The sequence below is a fragment of the Zonotrichia leucophrys genome, chromosome 28 (genome assembly GCF_028769735.1).
Source record: "Zonotrichia leucophrys gambelii isolate GWCS_2022_RI chromosome 28, RI_Zleu_2.0, whole genome shotgun sequence".
Classification (NCBI taxonomy): domain Eukaryota; kingdom Metazoa; phylum Chordata; class Aves; order Passeriformes; family Passerellidae; genus Zonotrichia; species Zonotrichia leucophrys.
The window spans coordinates 5,812,452-5,833,591 of record NC_088197.1 but is presented as its reverse complement, the minus strand read 5'-3'; the positions used below and the strand labels follow the sequence as shown (position 1 = coordinate 5,833,591).

The window sequence follows — 21,140 nt, the reverse complement described above, 5'->3', positions numbered from 1 at the left end:
TGGATGCAGCGCAACCCAAAGCCAGGGCAATCCGCGGGGAAAGGGCAGCATTCCCAGCCACAGGAAACAAACATTCAGCTTTCGGAACAATGCAGTGTCCTGGGCCTGCTCTCAATTCCCTACGGCCTACACTGGGATATTGCACTTGGCAGAGTGCAGGGAGCTACGGCCCTGCCCCTTCCCAGAGCCAGGGGCTCCTTCCCAACAGCTCCGAGCCCCCTCTGCCACCACCCAGTGCCTCCCTGTGCCCACGGGGAGCCGGCTGAGCAGCCAGGAGCAGCACAGTGCCTGGGAGGCTCCACTCCTGGGGCAGAGTCCAGCAGAAGGCTGAGGCAGCTGCCTGGGAGGACTCAGCTCTGCAGGATGGGGGATTTCTCACTCGGGGAACGGTTAGGCTTCCAAATTAAAAAGGGAAAAAAAAAAAAACCAATCCGGGAACAACAGGGGAAAAACCCCCACCAAACGGGCGAGTTCCCAGCTGCAGGAGCACGTGGGAGGCCAGGGAAGAAGGAGCTGCTCTCTCACAGGAAGCCACTACCTGTCGAGGCCGGGGCCGTGCTGCAGCTTGCGGAGCAGGATCTGCGTCAGGTCGAAGGTGGTGAAGCTGATGCCCACGGCGATGGGGCCCTTGACCCAGTTCATGCTGAGCCCCTTGTAGAGGCCCCTGACGAGTCCCTCCTCGCGCACGATGTCCTGCATGGTGCGCAGGATGGAGCTGTAGGTGTGGCCCAGCACGCCGGCCGTCTGCATGCGGCGCCGCACCACGTCCAGCGGGTACGAGGCCGACTGCCCGATGAGGCCGGCGCACGCCCCGAACAGCAGCCGCTCCGGGGGCGAGGGCTGCGCCTTCCCGCTGTGCTCTGGGGACACAGAGTGGGGGAACCTTGGAATACACTCACAATTAAGGTTTTGTTACCCAGGTTTCATTCCCCCCTCGCCCCAAACAGCAGCCGCTCCGGGGGCGAGGGCTGCGCCTTCCCGCTGTGCTCTGGGGGACACAGAGTGGGGGACCCTGGCAATTCACTCACAATTAAGGTTTTGTTACCCAGGTTTCATTCCCCCCTCGCCCCAACAGCAGCCGCTCCCGAGGCGAGGGCTGGCCCTTCCCGCTGTGCTCTGGGGGACACAGAGTGGGGGAACCTTGGCAATTCACTCACAATTAAAGTTATTAAATTAAACCCAGGTTTCATTCCCCCCTCGCCCCGAACAGCAGCCGCTCCGGGGGCAAGGGCTGTGCCTTCCCGCTGTGCTCTGGGGACACAGAGTGGGGGGACCCTGGCAATTCACTCACAATTAAAGTTAATTAAATTAAATTAAATTAAACCCAGGTTTCATTCCCCCCTCACCCCAAACAGCAGCCGCTCCGGGGGCGAGGGCTGCGCCTTCCCGCTGTGCTCTGGGGACACAGAGTGGGGGACCCTGGCAATTCACTCACAATTAAGAGAACAGGGTGGAAGGATGGAGAGTTCCGTCCTGAGGTTGCGCTCGTGAGGTTTTGTTACCCCCAAATCCCAAAAACTCAGGTTTTGTTGTCTCACAAGTTGCTCCCCTGAGGTCTTGTTCCCCAGAGTGAGCTCCCAAAGCTTTGCTGCCCAAGTTTTGCTCCCAAGGTTTTGTTCCCCAGGTTGAGCTCCCAAAGTTTTGTTTTCCCCAAGTTTTGCTCCCAAGGTTTTGTTCCTCAGGTTTCATTCCTGAGGTTTTGTCCCCCAAGTTTTGCTCCCAAGAAAAATCTTCAGAAAGGGTCCCCAAATCACTAGAAAAAGACCCCAAATCACTAGAAAAGCACCCCAAAATATTACAAATAGTCCCCAAATCACTAGAAAAGGTCCCACCAAACAAAACCCCAAGTGATGTCACATTTACTGACATGTCACAGCTACAACTCCCCAGATTTTGCTCCCAACTTAGTGCACAACCAAGCCCTTCTCCACCAGGAAATTCCCCTTTTTCCCTGCACAATTCAGGCCCAGCTTTCCTTGCTCCCACCCAGAGCTGCCCAGACCCCTCAGCACCCCAAACCTGCAGCATTCCCAGCTTTACCTGCGTGCACTTTCTTCAGCGTCTCGTAGGTGAAGAAGCTGAGGCCAGCGTAGGGGATGACGCCCAGGATGGTGGGAGTGAAGCCCCTGTACAAGGTTTTCAGCCCCTCCTCGCGGGATATGCGGATGAAGACGTGCACAATGCTGCTGTACCTGCCGTGGGGACACGGGGAGAGCAGACCTGCGCTGGTCAGCGCCTGGGGTGCTCCCAGCAGGGCTCCCTGATGGATTAATTGGTAATTAATTCGGCTCCGAGCTCATCGGGCAGCTCGGAGGGGGTTTCAGCTCTCTTGGGTCCTCCTGGGTCCAGCTGCCCTCCTCAACTGGTCTCCCAGTACCCATCTCCTCCCACATCCACGCCTCTGGACATTGAATCGCTGCTCAGACCCCGGGGCTTTATCCCACCAAGGCTCCCAGCAAGAATTGACCCAAAAAAGGGCAATAAAACCACGTCACCTCTTAAAGAACCCATAAAGCTGTGTATGAGGCACTTACATCTCCTTGGGCGTGACAGCCATGCGGGCACGGACCATGTCCAGGGGGTAGGTGAGCATGGCAGCCGTGGTGCCAGCCAGGGAGCCGGCAATGAAGCGAGGGAATGGCGTCAGTGCCCTGGAGTGGGGGGAGAGAGGAGACCAAACGTCACCCTGCAGCTGCAGATCCCACTGGAGATTCCCCCTCAGTTTCCTTCCCCCAGAGCTTCTCCCTCCAAGGTTCTTCCTCACAGCTTCCCCTCAGAGCATCGTCTTGGAATTTCCCCCTCAGAGCTTCCATCTCAGAGCTTCCCCCTCACAGTTTCCTTCCCCCCAGAGCTTCTCCCGCCAAGGTTCCACCTCAGAGCATCCTCTCGGAACTTCCCCTCAGAGCTTCTCCTCAGAGCTTCCCCTCAGAGCTTCCCCTCAGAGCTTCCCTCACAGTTTCCTTTCCCGGAGCTTTCCCTCAAGGTTCCTCCTCACAGCTTCCCCTCAGAGCATCCTCTTGGAATTTCCTCCTCAGAGCTTCCCCTCACAGGTTCCCTTCAGAGCTTCCTCCTCAGAGCTTCCATCTTGGAGCTTCCCCTCACAGCTTCTCCTCAGAGCTTTCCCCTCAGAGCTTCCATCTTGGAGCTTCCCCCTCACAGTTCCCTTCCCCCCAGAGCTTCTCTCTCCAAGGTTCCACCTCAAAGCTTCCATCCTGGAATTTCCCCTCACAGCTTCCCCCTTGGAGCTTCCATCCTGGAACGTCCCCTCACAGCTTCTCCCTTAAAGCTTCCCCCTCGGAATTTCCCCTCGGAGCTTCTCCCTCACAGCTTTTTCCCTCAGAGCTTCCATCTCAAAGCTTCCTCCCCAGAGCTTTCCCCTCACAGCTTCCATCTTGGAACTTCCCCTCACAGCTTCCACTTGAGCTCTACTCGAGCTTCCCCTTGAACCTCTTCTCACAGCTTTCCCCCAGAGTTCCACCTGGAGCTTCTACAGCTCCCATTGGACCTCTACCTCAGGCTTCCATCTTGGAGCTTCCCCCACAGCTCTCCTCAGAGCTCCCTCAGACTTCATCTTGGAGCTCCCTCAGACCAAACCCGCCTCTTACTTTCCCTGGAATCCGTAGTAGTTGCCCAGGATCTGCTTGTACTCCTCGTGGGCGCAGAACTGGATGGCGGCGTAGGGGATCACCCGCACCATGGTGGCCGAGTTCCCTCTCCAGAGGCTCCAGAAGCCCTCGTTGAGGTAGGTGTGATAGATCAGCCTGTACGCTTCCTGAGGGGAAAAACCACCCGTGGGGAGCAGGCCGGGGGATAAGAGTGGATAAATCATCTGTGGGGAGCAGGCCAGGGGGATAAGAGTGGATAAATCACCCGTGGGGAGAGGAAAAATCACCCGTGGGGAGCAGGAATGCAGGGCAGGGAGCCGAGCCCACAGATTAACCCCTCCAAGCTCCTGCCCATGGCCTCCCCGGCACACCCACATGCTTTAAAACGCAGTTTGTGTGGGATAAATGGATAAATAAATAGAAATTAATTAAAGGGAAATATCAAAACTGCACTGTGCACTTGTTTTTCAGAGCATTTCCATGCCCAGATCCCAGAATCCAGCAAGGGCAGAGTGAAGCTCCAGGCAAGAGCAAGGAAGGGTTTTTAGATCCCAGCCTGCCTCAGTTTCCCTCTCAGGGAAGGCACAATTGGCACAAAACCCTTTCCCAACCCAAATTCATCTCCCTGGGGCCAGGCAGGAACATTTGGATCACACACACCACACATGGAAAAGCTGGAATGCATAGGGAAAAAGCACTCAGGAAGCCAGGAGAGGGATCAGATCCCGAATTTAATTCCCTGTAAATGCTGAACAACTCCTGTGTGGTTGGGGAAAGGGAATGAGCACTAAAAATGGTCCCAAAATCACCAGGAAAGGTCCCCAAATCACAAAGAATGGTCCCAAAAACACCATTCCCAGTCTTTCCCTCTATGTTTTCATGGAATGCTGCTGATAAATCCCCCAAAAAGTGAAATATCAACAAAAGATTAATTAAACACTTCAGAGCAACAGCAGACAGACATCACCTCACCTTGGCAGAAAATCTTTTTGAAGACACTAAAAATAAAAACAACAACAACAAAAAAAAGAAGATTAGGGCTTGCAAGGCATAAAAATAAATATTGATCCATGAATCCCTAAATAACGGATAAATAATCAGGTGTTTTGTCTAAAGGGATAAAAATAGAAGGAAAAGAATGAATGCAAGAGGAAATAGAGATTCTTTGTCTTCTAAATGCTCCCATAATTTAGCACAAAAGTAAATTTTTTTCCCCTTGCTGCCTGTTAGGAAAATTCAGTTTGTGCAGAATAAATGAATACATAAAAACAATTAATGAGAGAAAACCCATCAAAACTGCACTGCTCAGTTATTTTTCAGAGCATTTCCAGCCTCATTCCAGAACGCAGCGAGGGCAGAGCAAAGCTCCACGCAAGAGCAGCTCCAGCCCAGCCAAACTCAAATCAACTCCCTGATTTTTCTATTTTTTCCCCCCTTCCCCTGCATCCATCCAAAGTGACAGCACCTCCTTATCCGTGGCAGGGTTTGGGAGCAGGATTTGTTTGGCAGGAAGGGAAAGCCCTGGCTGGAAAGCTTTAATGAACGTGGCTCCAATTAAGGGGCTGCTGCAGCTCCTGCCTGGCTCATCTGAGGCTCTGGGAGCCTCTCGAGTGCATCCAACAATTCCATGCAAATCCATTTTTCCCCACTGCTGCTCCCCTGTGCAATTCAATGCTTTTATTTGTTTCATTTGGAATTTTTCTTTTTCTTTTTTTTTTTTTTTTATAAGGAATAAAAACTACCTCGATGAACAGTGATGGTTATCAAGGGGGTTTTGTTCCTTTAAAAAATTAATAGAAATAATAACATGATTGAGTTGTGGGAAATTCATTGAGTTTGGGATGGCAAAGCTCATCCACCCCTCTGCCATGGACACTTTCCCCCATTCCTGACTCAAGGCATCACTCTGATGATCCAAAGATATTTTCCCTTCTCATAAACAGAGAATAAAACCCCTTAGGGCAGCAAGAACCTAAAAAAACCCTATCACATCCCAAAAAACTGCTCCCATTGGAAGATTTTAATCCCATCCTTTCCAGCCCCTGGGATGGGCTGAAGCACACAGGGAATTTTGGGAATGCCCAAATTCCAGGAGATGCCCTGGCCCAGCCCAGCTCCGTGCCCCTGATGTCTCCACCCCAAAATGAACCCACGTGTGTGGTTTGGGTGGGAAAACCCCAAAATTCAGGTGCCAGGGGCAGCCCCAGCCCCCCTGATCCACATCCAGCAATTGCAGAGCTCCTGAGAATCACGGGAGCAGAAATCAATTCTAAATTAAATGTCAGCCAGGGATTAGGCTGAGCCCAACTCAGTTAATCTGGGACGTCACCAGGCTTAAAATTCTTGGCTTTCCCAAATGTCCACTGAATTAAAGGCCTGTGCTGTTCCCTTTGGGGTAATTGGAGGAGCTGCACTGCAACAATCCCCAAATCCTGCTAAACACAGGGAAACTCTCTGTTCCTCTCACAGGAATGGGATTTTCTGTGGCAATTCAGGGGTGCCAGAGCACACAGATCCGGGCATGGGCAGCTCCAGCGCCTGCTGCCTCTCATTTTGGGGAGAGCTGACACAATTTGGGCACCCAGCCCTCAGCAGGGAACCCTCACAGCCCGATCCCCCCTTCCCAGAGCCTCACATCTCCAGGGGAAGGAGCTGGATGAGCACAGAGGGCTCAAAATTAACAACAATTTGGGAAAAAAAGCCCGGAGGAGTCACCTTGGAACATGATTTTTGTCCTGTCCAGAGGAGCCACTGCAGTTTTAGCCACAGCCCCAGCCAGAGCCCCGGACATCAGCGAGTTCAGCACTTTCTTCTTCTCCTGGTTATCCTGGCAAAAAAAAAAACATTGGATAGAGGGGAGAAAATAAATAAATCAATGCCACAAGGAATAATATTTCACCTTTTGTGCAGCATTCCCCCCAGGGCCAGGATTTGGGTCAAAATGTCTCACTGAGTTTCCAGCACAGTGCATTCACTGCTGGTTGGACTGGGAGGCAGAATTCCGAGCATTCCTCCCGCATGTGTTGTTTGCTCCCTGTTATTTCTCTTTCTTCTCCCTCCCCACGGTTTTTGGGCACGGGCAGAGGGGAAGTTTTGGAAGAGAAGCACCCCAGCCCTGCTCCCACACCATTGCCGAGCTCCTGAGGGTCAGTCCAGGCCGTTTTCCCCTTCCGTGGTGGAACGAGAGGGATTTTGCTGCTGGCATTCCTGCCACAGCTCACAGTTATAAAATCAGCATTTTTGTCCCACAGAGAGCAACAACAACAGGAAAAAAAGCCACAAAATCCAACCCAGTGGAGGCTGTGGAGCGAGAACAAGCCTGGGCTTGATGTGTGAACTTTTGCCACTCCGTGGAGGAGAGGAGTTAACATTTTCCTTGTGTTTCCCAACCCCAAAGTTAATGTTTATGACCCAAAACCCCTGGGTCAGCTCAATTCCCCCTCCCCAGCCGTGCAAAGGTGAACTTCAGCCCCAGGTCTGGGTTCAACCCAGCAAGGCTGGGAGGAATCTGCCTTCTCCTGAGCTTCCAGGGGCAGGGAAAGCAGAGAGTGGGGCGGCCTGGACTGGGAATGCTCCTGAGTGTCACTGGGAATGGTCCTGGGTGTCACTGGGAATTGTGTCCTGTTACTGGGAATGGTCCTGGGTGCCACTGGGAATGGTCCTGGGTGTCACTGGGAATTGTGTCCTGTTACTGGGAATGCTCCTGGGTGCCACTGGGAATTGTGTCCTGTTACTGGGAATGGTCCTGGGTGTCACTGGGAATTGAGTCCTGTCACTGGGAATGCTCCTGGGTGCCACTGGGATGGTGTCCTGTTACTGGGAATGCTCCTGTGTGTTACTGGGAATGGTCCTGTGTGTCACTGGGAATTGTGTCCTGTCACTGGGAATGCTCCTGGGTGTCACTGGGAATGCTCCTGGGTGTCACTGGGAATGCTCCTGGGTGCCACTGGGAATTGTGTCCTGTTACTGGGAATGGTCCTGGGTGTCACTGGGAATGGTCCTGGGTGTCACTGGGAATTGTGTCCTGTTACTGGGAATTGTGTCCTGTCACTGGGAATGCTCCTGGGTGTTACTGGGAACGCTCCTGGGTGTCACTGGGAATGCTCCTGGGTGCCACTGGGAATGCTCCTGGTGCCACTGGAATGCTCCTGGGTGTTACTGGAATGGTCCTGGGTGTCACTGGGAATGCTCCTGGGTGTCACTGGGAATTGTGTCCTGTTACTGGGAATGGTCCTGAGTGTCACTGGGAATGGTCCTGTTACTGGGAATTGTGTCCTCTTACTGGGAATTGTGTCCTGTTACTGGGAATGCTCCTGGGTGTCACTGGGAATGCTCCTGGGTGTCACTGGGAATTGTGTCCTGTTACTGGGAATGGTCCTGAGTGTCACTGGGAATTGTCCTGTGTCACTGGGAACGATCCTGTTACTGGGAATTGTCCTGTTTGTTACTGGGAATGATCCAATGAGCCACTGGGAATTGGGTCCTGTGTGTCACTGGAAATTGTGTCCTGTTACTGGGAATGCTCCTGTGTGTCACTGGGAATTGTGTCCTGTTACTGGGAATGCTCCTGAGTGTCACTGGGAATTGCCCAGTCTGTCACTGGGAATGCTCCTGTGTGTCACTGGGAATTGTGTCCTGTTACTGGGAATTGTCCAGTTTGTCACTGGGAATGGTCCTGGGTGTCACTGGAATTGCCCAGTGTGTCCCTGGGAATGCCCAGCCCATTCCCAAAGGGATGGGAAGGCCTGGATCCCCTCCCACCCCACGGATTGCAGCTTTTGGGAGCCCAGAGCTCAAAGCCCAGCCTGGTTTGGGGTGGAAGGAGCTGCAGCCAACTCCCCCAGACCCTTGCAGGGCTGGAAGCAGAGCTGAGGTGGGGTCTCACCTGAGAGAGGGGAATGAATTCCCTCCCTGGAGCTGCAGGTGAGATCTCACCTGGAGCTGAGGTGGGGTCTCACCTGAGAGAGGGGAATGAATTCCCTCCCTGGAACTGCAGGTGAGATCTCACCTGGAGCTGAGGTGGGGTCTCACCCGAGAGAGGGAATTCCCTCCCTGGAGCTGCAGATGGAATTTCCTCCCTGGAGCTGAGGTGGGATCTCAGGTGAGAGGGAGGAATTCCCTCCCTGGAGCTGAGGTGGGATCTCACCTGAGAGAGGGAATTCCCTCCCTGGAGCTGCAGATGGAATTTCCTCCCTGGAGCTGAGGTGGGATCTCACCTGAGAGGGAATTCCCTCCCTGGAGCTGAGGTGGGATCTCACCCGAGAGAGGGAATTCCCTCCCTGGAGCTGCAGGTGGAATTTCCTCCCTGGAGCTGAGGTGGGATCTCACCCGAGAGAGGGAATTCCCTCCCTGGAGCTGCAGGTGGAATTCCCTCCCTGGAGCTCCCCGCATGCCCAGCCCAGCCCCTGCTCTCACCTCTGCAGGAATCCAGGCTGGGCCGGGCTCCACATCCCTCTGGAATTCCACTGGAGCTTCTCTCACACCATTACCCATACCAGTGACACTGCCGCGGGGCCGGCCGAGCTCCAGCTCCTGAATGCAAAAACACACAGGAAAAACGTCAAAAATGGGAAATATCCCGGTGACACAGCACAGGCGTAGGGAGCGACCCACCCCAGCTGAAATTCCTCTCCCAGCTCCCAGGAAAAGGGCATTCCCAGGATCCTGGTGCCATTGCCTTCCTTTGAGGTGTAAATGGATTTTTAGGGGTGCCAGATAAAATTCATATCAACCCTTCTCACCCCACAAAGAACTCAGCTGCAATAAACCACCAAAATATCCACAATTTCCAGGGAAAAGGGGCAGATCCTGCCCTCTCCCAGTGAGCACTTTGGTGGTTCTTATTGGATGCCAGAAATGGAAATTATATGAAAGGCAATCCCTTTCCTGACACTGGTGGTCCTTGGACTGCTGAACGAGACACCAGAAGGAAGGTGAAATTATTCCACAATTCAGGAAAGGCAGATCTGCCTCTCCCCATGAGCATTTTTGCTCCTTGGACTGCTGAACAGAACACCAGAGAAGAGGTGGAAATTAAAATATCCACAATTTCCAAGGAAAGGGAGCAGATCCTGCCCTCTCCCAGTGAGCATTTTGTCTTGGACTGCGATAGCATCGAGAAGGAGTGAAATTAATACCATTTCAGGAAGGGCGATCTGCCCTCCTCATGCACTTTGGTGGTTCCTTGGGACTGCTGAACAAGGAGACACCAGAGAAGGAAGGTGGAAATTTAAAATATCCACAATTTCCAGGGAAAAGGGGCAGATCCTGCCCTCTCCCAGTGAGCATTTTTGGCTCCTTGGGACTGCTGAACAAGGAGACACTGGAGAAGGAAAATGGAAATTTAAAACCCTCTGGAGAAAGGGGATAAAATAGTGCGAGGCCTGAGTTCCCCAGGAGCCAGGGGAGGTTATTCTGGGCAGATCCAGCGCCTCACACGTGCCCCAAGGGCCATTGTGGATCTCCCTGGGCTCCCTCTCCTCTCAGCTCTTTCCTGCTCTCAGATGGCCCCAACCGAGCTACAGGAGGAAAGGTCAGCCCGACCTTGGCTGCAGAGCGTGCATGAAGGAATGATTCTATTGAAACGCAATAATTTGCTTTTTTAGCTCTGCCTGTCTGATATTTCTGCCTTTCATGCTGCAGCCTGTCCAGCCTGGAGTCTGCAGGGCTGGAGTTGCTGCTGTGCCAACCCCGAGCTGGGCCTGGAGCTGCTCAGAGGGGCCCTGCAGGGACCCAAACCCCTTTTCCAAGGCACAGAGCTGCTCCCACAGCCCCATTTGGAGGGTGAAATGATGAGGAAATGAGAATTCCTGAATTCCTGAATTCCTGCATTCAGGCACCTCCTGCCCCAGCACCTCCCTCCCTCGATGCCTGCGAAACCCCAGCACAGCAATTTGCTTACGTGGGGATAAAAATCCATTCCCAGCCTCTTTTCCCCCCTTTTTTGACAATCTCAGGTACTTTATGCTTGTCAGCACCTTCCAGACGTGCTGACCTGCTTTTCCCCCTCATGAATGAACGCCAGCCCTCATTTCCCAGCCTGGCAGCAGATCTCAAACACAGAGCTCAGCCCGGGCTGAACTCAGGCATGACCAATTTGGGATGAAGGAGCCTCATCCTCGCTCCAGAGTGGGGAAAACACCTGGAGGCCTTTAATTAGCCCACAATTAACGGTGCTTGGGGTCGGGGAGGACTTTTAGGATCATCTCATCCCACCCCACACCTTCCTCCACCTCGAGCTGTTCTAATCCAGCCTGGGATGGGGCGGCCACGGCTCCTCTGGGAATTCCCTCACCCCAAAATTCCCTCATCCCAAAATTCCCTCACCCCAAAATTCCCTCACCCCAAAACTCCCTCACCCCTAAAATTCCCTCACCCCAAAATTCCCTCACCCCAAAATTCCCTCACCCCAAAATTCCCTCACCCCAAAACTCCCTCACCCCAAAACTCCCTCACCCCAAAACTCCCTCACCCCAAAATTCCCTCATCCCAAAATTCCCTCACCCCAAAATTCCCTCATCCCTAAAATTCCCTCATCCCAAAATTCCCTCACCCCAAAACTCCCTCATCCCAAAACTCCCTCACCCCAAAATTCCCTCACCCCAAAATTCCCTCATCCCAAAATTCCCTCACCCCAAAATTCCCTCATCCCAAAATTCCCTCACCCCAAAATTCCCTCACCCCAAAATTCCCTCACCCCAAAACTCCTCATCCCCAAAATCCCTCATCCAAAACTCCCTCACCCCAAAATTCCCTCATCCATCCAAAAACTCCCTCATCCCTAAAATTCCCTCATCCCAAAATTCCCTCATCCCAAAACTCCCTCACCCCAAAACTCCCTCATCCCAAAACATCCAGATCATCCAGAATTATTATTAATTATTTCTAATTATTCCCAATTCATTTCCTTCCCTTCTCACTCCTCATCTCCCAGGCCTGGAAAAACACACCCTTCATTTTACAACTTTAAATTTTACACCTTTGGTTGTCAAATTCCCTTTTTTTTGGTTTTGGACAGGTGCAGATTTTATCCCTGCCCTGCCTGCAATAAATGTAGGTCACAATATCAGATCTATCCCTGCCAAAAATAAAAATAACCCTCCTTCCCTTCACCCCCCAGAAAAGAAATGGTGCTAAAGGGCAAAGGAATGCAAAATGCAACTTTCTCTTAAAACACAACAATTGGGAAAGAGAGGCCTGGAGGGAAATTTGCCAGATTTAAATGATGGCATTAAGGCTGGATTTATTTTTGCATCATTTACTCCACAATATTCCCTTTTATCCTGTTCAGCCACATTCCTTCTCTATTTTTGGTGCCTGAGCTTACAAACACCTGTTTGTGTGCTCCATTCTACACATCAGCATGCCCAGCTCCAGTGCAAAAATAGCTTTTATTTATTTCTTATTTTTGCTCCCTTCTGCTGGCCCCAAAGCTGGATTTCATTCTGGCCTCGGGCTGGATTCTGAGGTCAGGGGATTATTCTGACCAAGAATTCACATTGGAGCCACAAAACCCAAAAATTACCTTAAAATTTGGTCTGAATTAAAATTTTGGGGTCAGTTTGCAGTGCCTGGGAATAATGGGAATAATCACAATAACGGGAATAATCTGAATAATTGCTCCTTCCCACAGCCAAAATTCCTTCACACAGCCACAGAGTGATTATTCAGATTATTCCTATTATTAGATTATTCCCATTTTCCCCATTATTCAGATTATTCATATTATCCCCATTATTGGATTATTCCCATTTTTCCCAGTGATTTGGGAGCCAGCAGAGGAAACCTTGGCAAGGGCAAACAGAGCAATTATTCCCATTATTCTGATTATTCCTATTATTGGATTACTCTCATTATTTAGATTATTCTGATTATTCCCATTATTCTGATTATTCCTATTATTAGATGACTCCCATTATTTAGATTATTCTGATTATTCCCATTATTCAGATGATCCCCATTATTGGATTATTTCCATATTCCCACTTTTCCCAGGGGTTTGGAGGCAGCAGAGGGAACCCTGGCAATGAAACTCAGAGCGATTATTCTGATTATTCCCATTATTCCCGTTATTGCCATGATTCAGATTGTCCCCATTATGGGATTATTCCCATTTTTCCCGTTTTCCATGGGATTTGGGAGAGCTCTCCCTCCATCCCCCCGAGCAGAGCCCTTATCAGCAGCAGCGTTATCTCAGGGAGGGCACAGCTCCCACAATTCTCCTTTTTCCAAGAAAAAAACCCAACCCCGACCCCTCCCTGAGCTCCAACGAGCTGCTTTTAAAATTTAAATTTGATTATTTTCTGGAAAATCAGGCAGCACTATTGCTGTTATTCATAATAAGCATAAAACAAAATTCATTCACCAAAAAAAAAAAAATTCAATTCACTTTTTGAAGCGAAAAAAAAGGAAAAATCAGAATAAATCCTCCTCCAAGTAGCAGCAAAGTGACTCAAAACCAAAATAACTCCTGGCTCCTGAGGGTTTTATTTTTTATTTTCCTGACAGAAACCTGTCGGACCTGTCCCAAACCCACCCCAGCTCAGGGCCCTGCTCTGAACTTTGTGCAACCTCCTGAAGCCAAACTTGTCCCACCAAAACCACCTGGAGCAGGGCAGAAAAAATAAAATAAAATAAAATAAAATAAAATAAAATAAAATAAAATAAAATAAAATAAAATAAAATAAAATAACATAAAATAAAATAAAATAAAATAAAATAAAATAAAATAATTCTTATTAAATAAATAATAAAATAATAAAACAATTAAATACTTGGGGTTGCCAAATTCCCTTGTCAGAGGATTCCTGCTGAAATCCAACCCCAGCACAGCCCCAGCCCCTCTTTCCTCAAGGTCCCAGTTTGGGAAAATAAATATAAAATAAAAATAAAGATAAAATTAAAAAAAATTTAAAAATTAAATTAAATTAAAATAGAATAGAATAAAAATAAAAGTAAAACAAAATTAAAATAAAAAATAAAAATAAATGAATAAAAGAAAAATAAAATAAAAATAAAATTAAAAGTGAAAATAAAATAAAATATTAAAATAAAAATAAAAATAAAATAAAATAAAATAAAAATTAAAATAAAATAAAATAAAAATAAAATAAAAATAAAATTCCGAACTAAACAGGACTTGCACAGCTCCGTGGATGCTCAGGGCCGGAACCCAGCCATGGTGATTTTGAATTCCTGTCAGCCACAGGTTGGATTTTCTGAGTTGTTTAAAACCTCAGGATGTTGTGAAAATACTCCAGAAATGCACCTGAGCCCCGGAGGAGCAGCCAAACCCACACTGAGGGCGGTGCAGCTTCAAAACCAACCCAAACCAGCAGGCAGGAGCGAAAAACACCATAAACACACAGAAAATGGGGGAAAAAATCCATAAAGCCACAGAAAAAAAATACGAAAAATCCATAAAGCCACAGAAAAAAAGGGGGGAAATCCATAAAGACACACAAAAAAGGGGGGAAATCTATCAACATACATGAAAAAATGGGGAGGGAGGGAATCCATCAACATACACAAAAAATGGGGAAACAATATATAAAGACATTAAAAAAAATGGAGAAAAAATGGGGAAAAAATCCATAAAGACACACAAAAAATGGGAAAAATATCTATAAACACACACCAAAAAAAGGGGGAAAATGCCATAAATACACACAAAAAATGGGAAAAAAATGCCATAAATACACACAAAAAATGGGAAAAAAATGCCATAAATACACACAAAAAAAGGGGAAAAAATGCCATAAATACACACAAAAAATGGGAAAAAATGCCATAAATACACACAAAAAATGGGAAAAAATGCCATAAATACACACAAAAAATGGGAAAAAAATCATTAAGAGCCAAAGCACATCCCGGCAGCCCGGCCGCAGGGTTTGGGTGGAACTCGGCCAATTCCCCTGGCCAGGCTCCGGCATTTCCAGCATTTCCCCGCTCCCTCCGCACCCCGACAGCTCCGACCCCGCCGGGGCTCCTCGGAGGGCAGAGCACGGAGCTGCGCAAAGTTCTTGGTTCTTTTAATTCCAGATAATCCAAATTTCACACCCCCTCTGCTCCCCGCGTCTGTCCCGCAGCACAGAAACTTCCCTGGGCTGGAAACTTCGGTTTCTTGGAGATTGAAATTATCCCAAAAAAAAATCGCATTTATGGTTTGGGGCCGGAGGGGAACAGAGGCGGCGCGGAGGGAAGGTGGCAGGGCAGGGACAGGGCCAAGGGGCTGGCGGGGCACGGACGGGGACACTGGGGAGGAAAAGGGACACCGGGACACACCGGGGAGGAAAAGGGACACCGGGACACGCCGGGGAGGAAAAGGGACACCGGGACACACCGGGACACACCGGGAAGGAAAAGGGACACCGGGACACGCCGGGACACGCTGGGACACACCGGGACACGCCGGGACACACCGGGAAGGTGGCGGGACACAGAGAGGAGCCGGCAAGGCGGGAGCAGGGCAGGTTGGGGCTGGGACAGTGAGGGAAACAGGGAAAGCAGGGGCCGGAAAGGCAGGGAAACAGAGAACAGGTGGGGAAAGCTGGCAGGGGAGAATGCAGGGAAAAGGAGCAGGGAAAGGGAAGAAGGAGAAAAGCAAGGGGAAAAGAGCAGGGAAGGAGAAAGGGAAAAGGAGCAGGGGGAGCGCAGCCCTCGCTCAGCCCCGCCGGGAGCGCTCCCGCAGCCCGGGCGGTGCGGGCCGGGCCTCCCGCGCGGTGCCGCGGCCCGGAGCGAGCGCAGCCCAGCCCGGCCCCGCTCCCCGCGGCCCAGCCCGGCCCGGCCCCGTTCCCCCGAGCGCACCGAGAGCGGCCCCGCCGCAGCCCCGGGCCCGCCCGGCACGGGGTGACCCCGCGGGAGGCCGCGCCAATGTCACCGGAGCCTCGCGCCGCCGCCACGCGCGGGCCGGCCGGGCCCCGGCAGCCAGGCCGCGGTGTTGGGGCACCGGGGCCGCGTCGCTGCCCGCGGCGGGGCCGGCCCGGCCCGGCCCGCACTCACCGGCTCCGCTGCGCGTCCGCCCCGGCCGCGTCCGCCGCCGCCAGGCCGCCCCCGCTGCGCCGCGGGAGGCGGGGCCCGCCCCGGGGCGCGGCCAATCGGCGCGGCGGGGGCAGAGCCCCGTGCGCGGGGATTGGCTGCGGGTAAGGATTGACAGGTGAGGCGGCCAATGGATGAGGGGGGCGCGGCAGGAGGCGGGGCGCCGGTAGCGGCATGGGGCGGGCGGGGAGCGCTCGGTGCGGGGACGGGGGGCGTGGCCGGGCCCGGGACAGCGAACGGCACCGAGGGACTGCCCGGGACAGCGGACGGCCCCGTCGGGAGCCCGAACAGTCCGACCGGGGGTCCCGAACAGCCTCACGGGGAGCCCAAAGAGCCCGACCGGGACCCCGGCGAGTGCCCGGCTCGAGCAGCGACAATCCCGCCCGGTTTCCCCCTGCAGCAGCGGTGCGGGGAGCGGAGATCCCGCCCGTTCACACCGGGGATCCCATCCCGGGGATCCCATCCCGGGGATCGCGGCCGGCTCTGCTGTCCTGCACGGCCCCGGTGTCCTGCGGGCCGCGGCTCTGCCCGGGCCCCGCCGCAGTGGCGGTGGGCGCTCAGTTAAAGGGGATGGAAATGAAATCCCGCGGGTTGGATTCCCCGCCAGCCCTTGGGAAGGAAATGAAATCGGGCAGGAATCCCCCGTGTGATCCCCCCAGCCTTTGGGGCCGCTCTCCCCGCCCCAAACCCACCCGGAAGGCAAAGCTCGGGAGCCCCGGGCTGCACCAACCCCGCTGCCCTCGGGTTCTCCCCAAAACCCCCCAAAGTTGGCATTCTGCACCCTCTGCCCAGCTCTGCCCCCTCTGGGCCCTTCCAGCCCACGCACAAAGAGCCACGCAGCCCTGCAAGGTTTGTGTGTTTTATAAGGTCACCATTTTTACAGAGAGTATCACATTAAAAACATCCACTCACAAAACGGGCAGGAGGATGGCTCAGCACCAGAGCCTCGAGCTGAGATTTCAGAGCCTGTCTGGCCCCCAGAGCCCAGTTCTGCCTCAGTCCGTGAGGTTCCTGGCCCCTTCACTGCAATGACATTCCTGGGTCCCCAAGGGGTGACAGAGCCTGGGCTGGGATCGCAGCGGCACCAGCGCCTGCTCTGGGATCCCCACCCCACTGCCAGGCCCTGCCCCGCTCCCCTCACCGAGGGAGAACGTGAACTTTCCTCCTGGATGCCAACAGTTCCTTTGGATGTCATCCCAAATCCTTACTTTGCCTTTTTTTTCTTTTCTTATTTTTTGTATTTTTTTGTTGTTTTTTTGTTTTTGTTTAAAACGTTACGCTGGCAGAAAAATCCCAAACAAAGCAGCGACACAAGAGTGGGGTCAGCAGTAAAAGAACAGGGCAATGGGACAGAGAGAGCACATTCACAAATGCTGGGGCTGCTCCTCACGCAGCCCCCGAGCGGGGCACAAACGGAACCAGCAGCAAACCGGGCAGGGCAGAGCCGGCCCTGCCGGCACCGGGGCCCCGGAGCAGCGACACAGCCCCGTCCTGCCCGGGGGAGCAGATCAGATCATCCCTCAGCAGATCATCCTCAGCCGTGGGATGGTCCAGGCAACGATCACTGCACAGAGCTGGTTTGCAGGCTGCCAATGCAGAAGCCGCTTCAGCTGCAGCTCCCCGGGTCCAAGCTCCCTGCAGCCTCCCCAGGCTGGGTTTGCTCTGTCGGGCAGGTCCATCCAAGGCAGGACCATCCATGGGCAGATCCATCCACGGGCAGGTCCATCCAAGGCAGATCCATCCAAGGCAGGTCCATCCATGGGCAGGGTCCATCCACGGGCAGGGTCCATCCAAGGCAGATCCATCCAAGGCAGATCCATCCATGGGCAGGTCCATCCATGGGCAGGTCCATCCATGGGCAGGTCCATCCAAGGCAGATCCACCCACGGGCAGGTCCATCCAAGGCAGGTCCATCCAAGGCAGATCCATCCAAGGCAGATCCATCCATGGGCAGGTCCATCCACGGGCAGGGTCCATCCACGGGCAGGGTCCATCCATGGGCAGGGTCCATCCAAGGCAGGTCCATCCATGGGCAGATCCATCCAAGGCAGATCCATCCATGGGCAGATCCATCCATGGGCAGATCCATCCATGGGCAGATCCATCCATGGCCAGGACCATCCACGGCAGGCCACCACGGGCAGGGTCCATCCACAGGCATCGGGTCCATCCATGGGCAGATCCATTCAAGGCAGGACCATCCACGGGCAGGGTCCATCCAAGGCAGATCCACCCATGGGCAGGGTCCACCCAAGGCCGCCTCCGCCAGGCCCGGTGCTCGGGCACCCTGCACCCTCCCTGCTGCTGCTCCAGGAGCCTCACTGGGCCAGGCCGCCCCTCTGGCCCGTCCACAGCTCCCGCAGCTCCACCTGGCAGCCCAGGTCCCTGAGCGCCGCCCTGGCCACGTCGTCGCAGTCGCGGTGGGCGGCGCGCGCCTCGGCGATCAGCACCTCGGCCCCCAGCGCCAGGATGGGCCCGCACAGCTCCCGGCTGCGCGACACCAGGTTCCGGATCAGCATGCACGCCTGCTTCTGGGGACAGACACACAGACAGACAGACAGACAGACAGACAGGGTCACTGTGGGTCACAGCTCCCGGCTGTGTGACACCAGGTTCCGGATCAGCATGCACGCCTGCTTCTGGGGACGGACACACAGACAGACAGACAGACAGACAGGGTCACTGCGGGTCACAGGGAGCCATGGGGTCACAGCTCCCGGCTGCGCGACACCAGGTTCCGGATCAGCATGCACGCCTGCTTCTGGGGACGGACACACAGACACGGCACCAGGGCGACGGGTCACTGGGGGTCACAGCTCCCGGCTGCGCGACACCAGGTTCCGGATCAGCATGCACGCCTGCTTCTGGGGACGGACACACAGACACGGGGTCACCGGGGGCTGCAGGGAACCATTGGGTCCGTGGGTGTTATAGGGAAACCCAGGGGTCACTGGGGTCTGTAGGGAAGCCATGGGGTCAGTGGGTTTTACAGGGAAGCCCAGAGGTCACTGGGCTTTGCAGGCAAGCCCAGGGCCCAGAGCATTCCTGAGGCCCCAGGGATTCTGAGGATCGGGGCCCAGGGATTCCTGAGGAATCCAGGGCTACAGAGGATTCCTGAGGAAAGCCCAGGGCCAAATTTCTGAGGACGCCCAGGGATCTGAGGATCCCAGAGGATTCGAGGGCCCAGAGGATTTCTAATGGAAGCCCAGGGCTCAGAGGATTCCCGAGGAATCCAGGGCCCAGAGGATTCCTGAGGACGCCCAGAGGATTCCTGAGGATGCCCAGGGCTCAGAGGATTCCTGAGGACTCCAGGGCTCGGAGGATTCCTGAGGATGCCCAGGGCCCAGAGGATTCCTGAGGACGCCCAGGGCTCAGATGATTTCTAAAGGAAGCCCAGGGATCAGACGATTCCCAAGGAATCCAGGGCTCAGAGGATTCCCGAGGAAGCCCAGGGCCCAGAGCATTCCTGAGGATGCCCAGGGCTCAGAGGATTCCCGAGGACACCCAGAGGATTCCTGAGGACGCCCAGGGCCCAGAGGATTCCCGAGGACACCCAGAGGATTCCTGAGGACGCCCAGGGCCCAGAGCGCCGCCCCAGCCGTGCCGAGGGACCCACCTGCACAGCCACCTCCCGCGGGTGAGCCTTCATGGCCTGCAGGGCCGCCAGGGCGCCGCCGCCCTCCACGATGACGCCGCAGTTGTCGGGCTTGCGCAGGGCCAGCATGCACAGGGCGGCACAGCCCTGCTCGCAGATCTGCGGCACAGCGAGCACCCAGTCAGCCCTCGGCTCGCTGCCTGCCCCGGCCCTGCCGCCAGGGAAAGCCGCCCTCCTTCCCTGGCAGGGCCCTTCTGCAGGGGTTTGTGTTGTTCTGAAGCTTCTCCCGCTGCTCTGGCACGTAAAGCAAGGGGAGGGCTGGCATTGTGATCCTTCATAATTGTGTGTTTGCACACCAGAGGTGTAAACCACCATCCCCGCCACCCATCGGATTCAGGAATAAGAAAAATAAAACACTACAAGGTGGAAAACCCCTAAATTCACACAAATATTGGAGGTGGTCAAGGTCCATCCACTGCTCAGCTGCACATCCTGCAGCTCCAGCTGAGCTCCATCCCCACCCAGAGGGGCTCCCAAGGCCCTGGGGGTCCCTGAGGGTGCCCAGGGGTTACCTGTGGGTGCCCAGGGGTTACCTGAGGGTGCCCAGGGGTCCCTGAGGGTGCCCAGGGGTTACCTGAGGGTGCCCTGAGGGTGCCCAGGTGGTCCCTGAGGGTCCCTGGGTGGTACCTGAGGGTGCCCAGGGGTTACCTGCAGGTTGCCCAGGTGGTGGCTGAGGGTGCCCAGGTAGTCCCTGCGGGTGGCCTGGGGGGTACCTGAGGGGTCTCTGAGGGTGCCCCAGGGGTTACCTGCGGGTTGCCCAGGGGTTACCTGAGGGTGCCCAGGTGGTCCCTGAGGGTGCCCAGGGGTCCCTGAGGGTGCCCAGGGGTCCCTGAGGGTGCCCAGGGGTCCCTGAGGGTGCCCAGGGGTTACCTGTGGGTGCCCAGTGGTACCTGAGGGTGCCCAGTGGTACCTGAGGGTGCCCAGGGGTCCCTGAGGGTGCCTGGGTGGTACCTGAGGGTGCCCAGGTGGTCCCTGAGGGTGCCCAGGAGTTACCTGAGGGTGCCCAGTGGTTACCTGTGGGTTGCCCAGGGATCCCTGAGGGTGCCCGGGTGGTACCTGAAGGTGCCCAGATGGTACCTGAGGGTGCCCAGGGGTCCCTGAGGGTGCCCGGGTGGTCCCTGAGGGTGCCCAGGGGTTACCTGAGGGTGCCCAGGGGTTACCTGTGGGTTGCCCAGGGGTCCCTGAGGGTGCCCAGGGGTACCTGCGGGTTGCCCAGGTGGTGGCTGATGGCCAGCACGATGAGCTCGGTGGCCCCGGCGTCCACGATGGCGTCCTTGACGTCGTCATTGCCGGCCACGGCGCGGATGGCGCTGAGCGCCTGCTTCACCACGTCCTGCGGGGGGACAGAGAGCAAAGCAGCTCAGAGAGCAAAGCACAGAGAGCAAAGCACAGGGAGCTGGGCAGCTCAGAGAGCAAAGCACAGGGAGAGAGCAAAGCACGGCAGCCCCGTTCCCTGAAAATGGCTGGAAACCATCAGCTACCAAAACTCTGCCCTGGCTGCACCAGGGACCTTGGAAACCTCTGCCAGAGCACCGGCGAGGCTGAAAAAATCAGACACCAACTCCGGGACATCTAAATGCTCTGTTTAAAGTCTCTTTTTGGTGGAAAACCAAAACAATTCAGTGTCCCTGTCGTATTTTCTGGAAAAATCCCTTTGCCAGGATTTCTCTCCTGGGAAGCTGAGAAGCCTCAGAGAAAAAGGAAAACAATAATGATCTGATTTGCTTCTCCTGTGTTTTGCTGCTTTGGAATGTGTTTGGAGATTCTTTGATTGGTTTAATTTAAATTGTTTTGACTTAATGAGTAATCAAGGTCAGGCTGTGTCAGTCACAAGTTTTCAC

The 21,140-nt window shown here is 54.2% G+C and overlaps 2 protein-coding genes and 1 long non-coding RNA gene across 8 annotated transcripts in view; 1 reads left to right on the top strand and 2 right to left on the bottom strand.

The window, feature by feature from the left end:
* Window positions 1–440: 440 nt before the first annotated feature.
* Window positions 441–15,646, bottom strand: SLC25A42 (solute carrier family 25 member 42). Its single transcript, XM_064734493.1, has 8 exons — window positions 15,609–15,646; window positions 9,021–9,137; window positions 6,321–6,432; window positions 4,578–4,603; window positions 3,606–3,772; window positions 2,535–2,651; window positions 2,041–2,192; window positions 441–860 (listed from the first exon to the last, which is right to left on the bottom strand). Exons 2-8 carry the CDS (start codon window positions 9,096–9,098, stop codon window positions 535–537), a joined length of 978 nt encoding a protein of 325 aa, XP_064590563.1. The 5' UTR covers window positions 9,099–9,137; window positions 15,609–15,646; the 3' UTR covers window positions 441–534.
* Window positions 15,647–16,392: 746 nt separating this feature from the next.
* On the top strand, window positions 16,393–17,934 carry LOC135459004 (uncharacterized). The gene is made up of 3 exons (XR_010442955.1): window positions 16,393–17,454; window positions 17,518–17,537; window positions 17,888–17,934. It is a non-coding gene; the product is annotated as an uncharacterized LOC135459004 (long non-coding RNA).
* The window catches only part of ARMC6 (armadillo repeat containing 6), an 8,322-nt gene continuing 4,995 nt past the window's right edge, over window positions 17,814–21,140 (bottom strand). For 4 of the 6 annotated variants that reach the window (XM_064734553.1, XM_064734554.1, XM_064734551.1 and 1 more), the window contains exons 6-8: window positions 20,501–20,632; window positions 19,261–19,398; window positions 17,814–18,175 (exon numbers count right to left, since the gene is read on the bottom strand). In XM_064734553.1, the coding sequence (XP_064590623.1) occupies window positions 17,963–18,175; window positions 19,261–19,398; window positions 20,501–20,632 (483 nt within the window). In that variant the 3' untranslated portion in view covers window positions 17,814–17,962. The other 2 variants (XM_064734556.1, XM_064734555.1) reach the window with 2 other exon arrangements.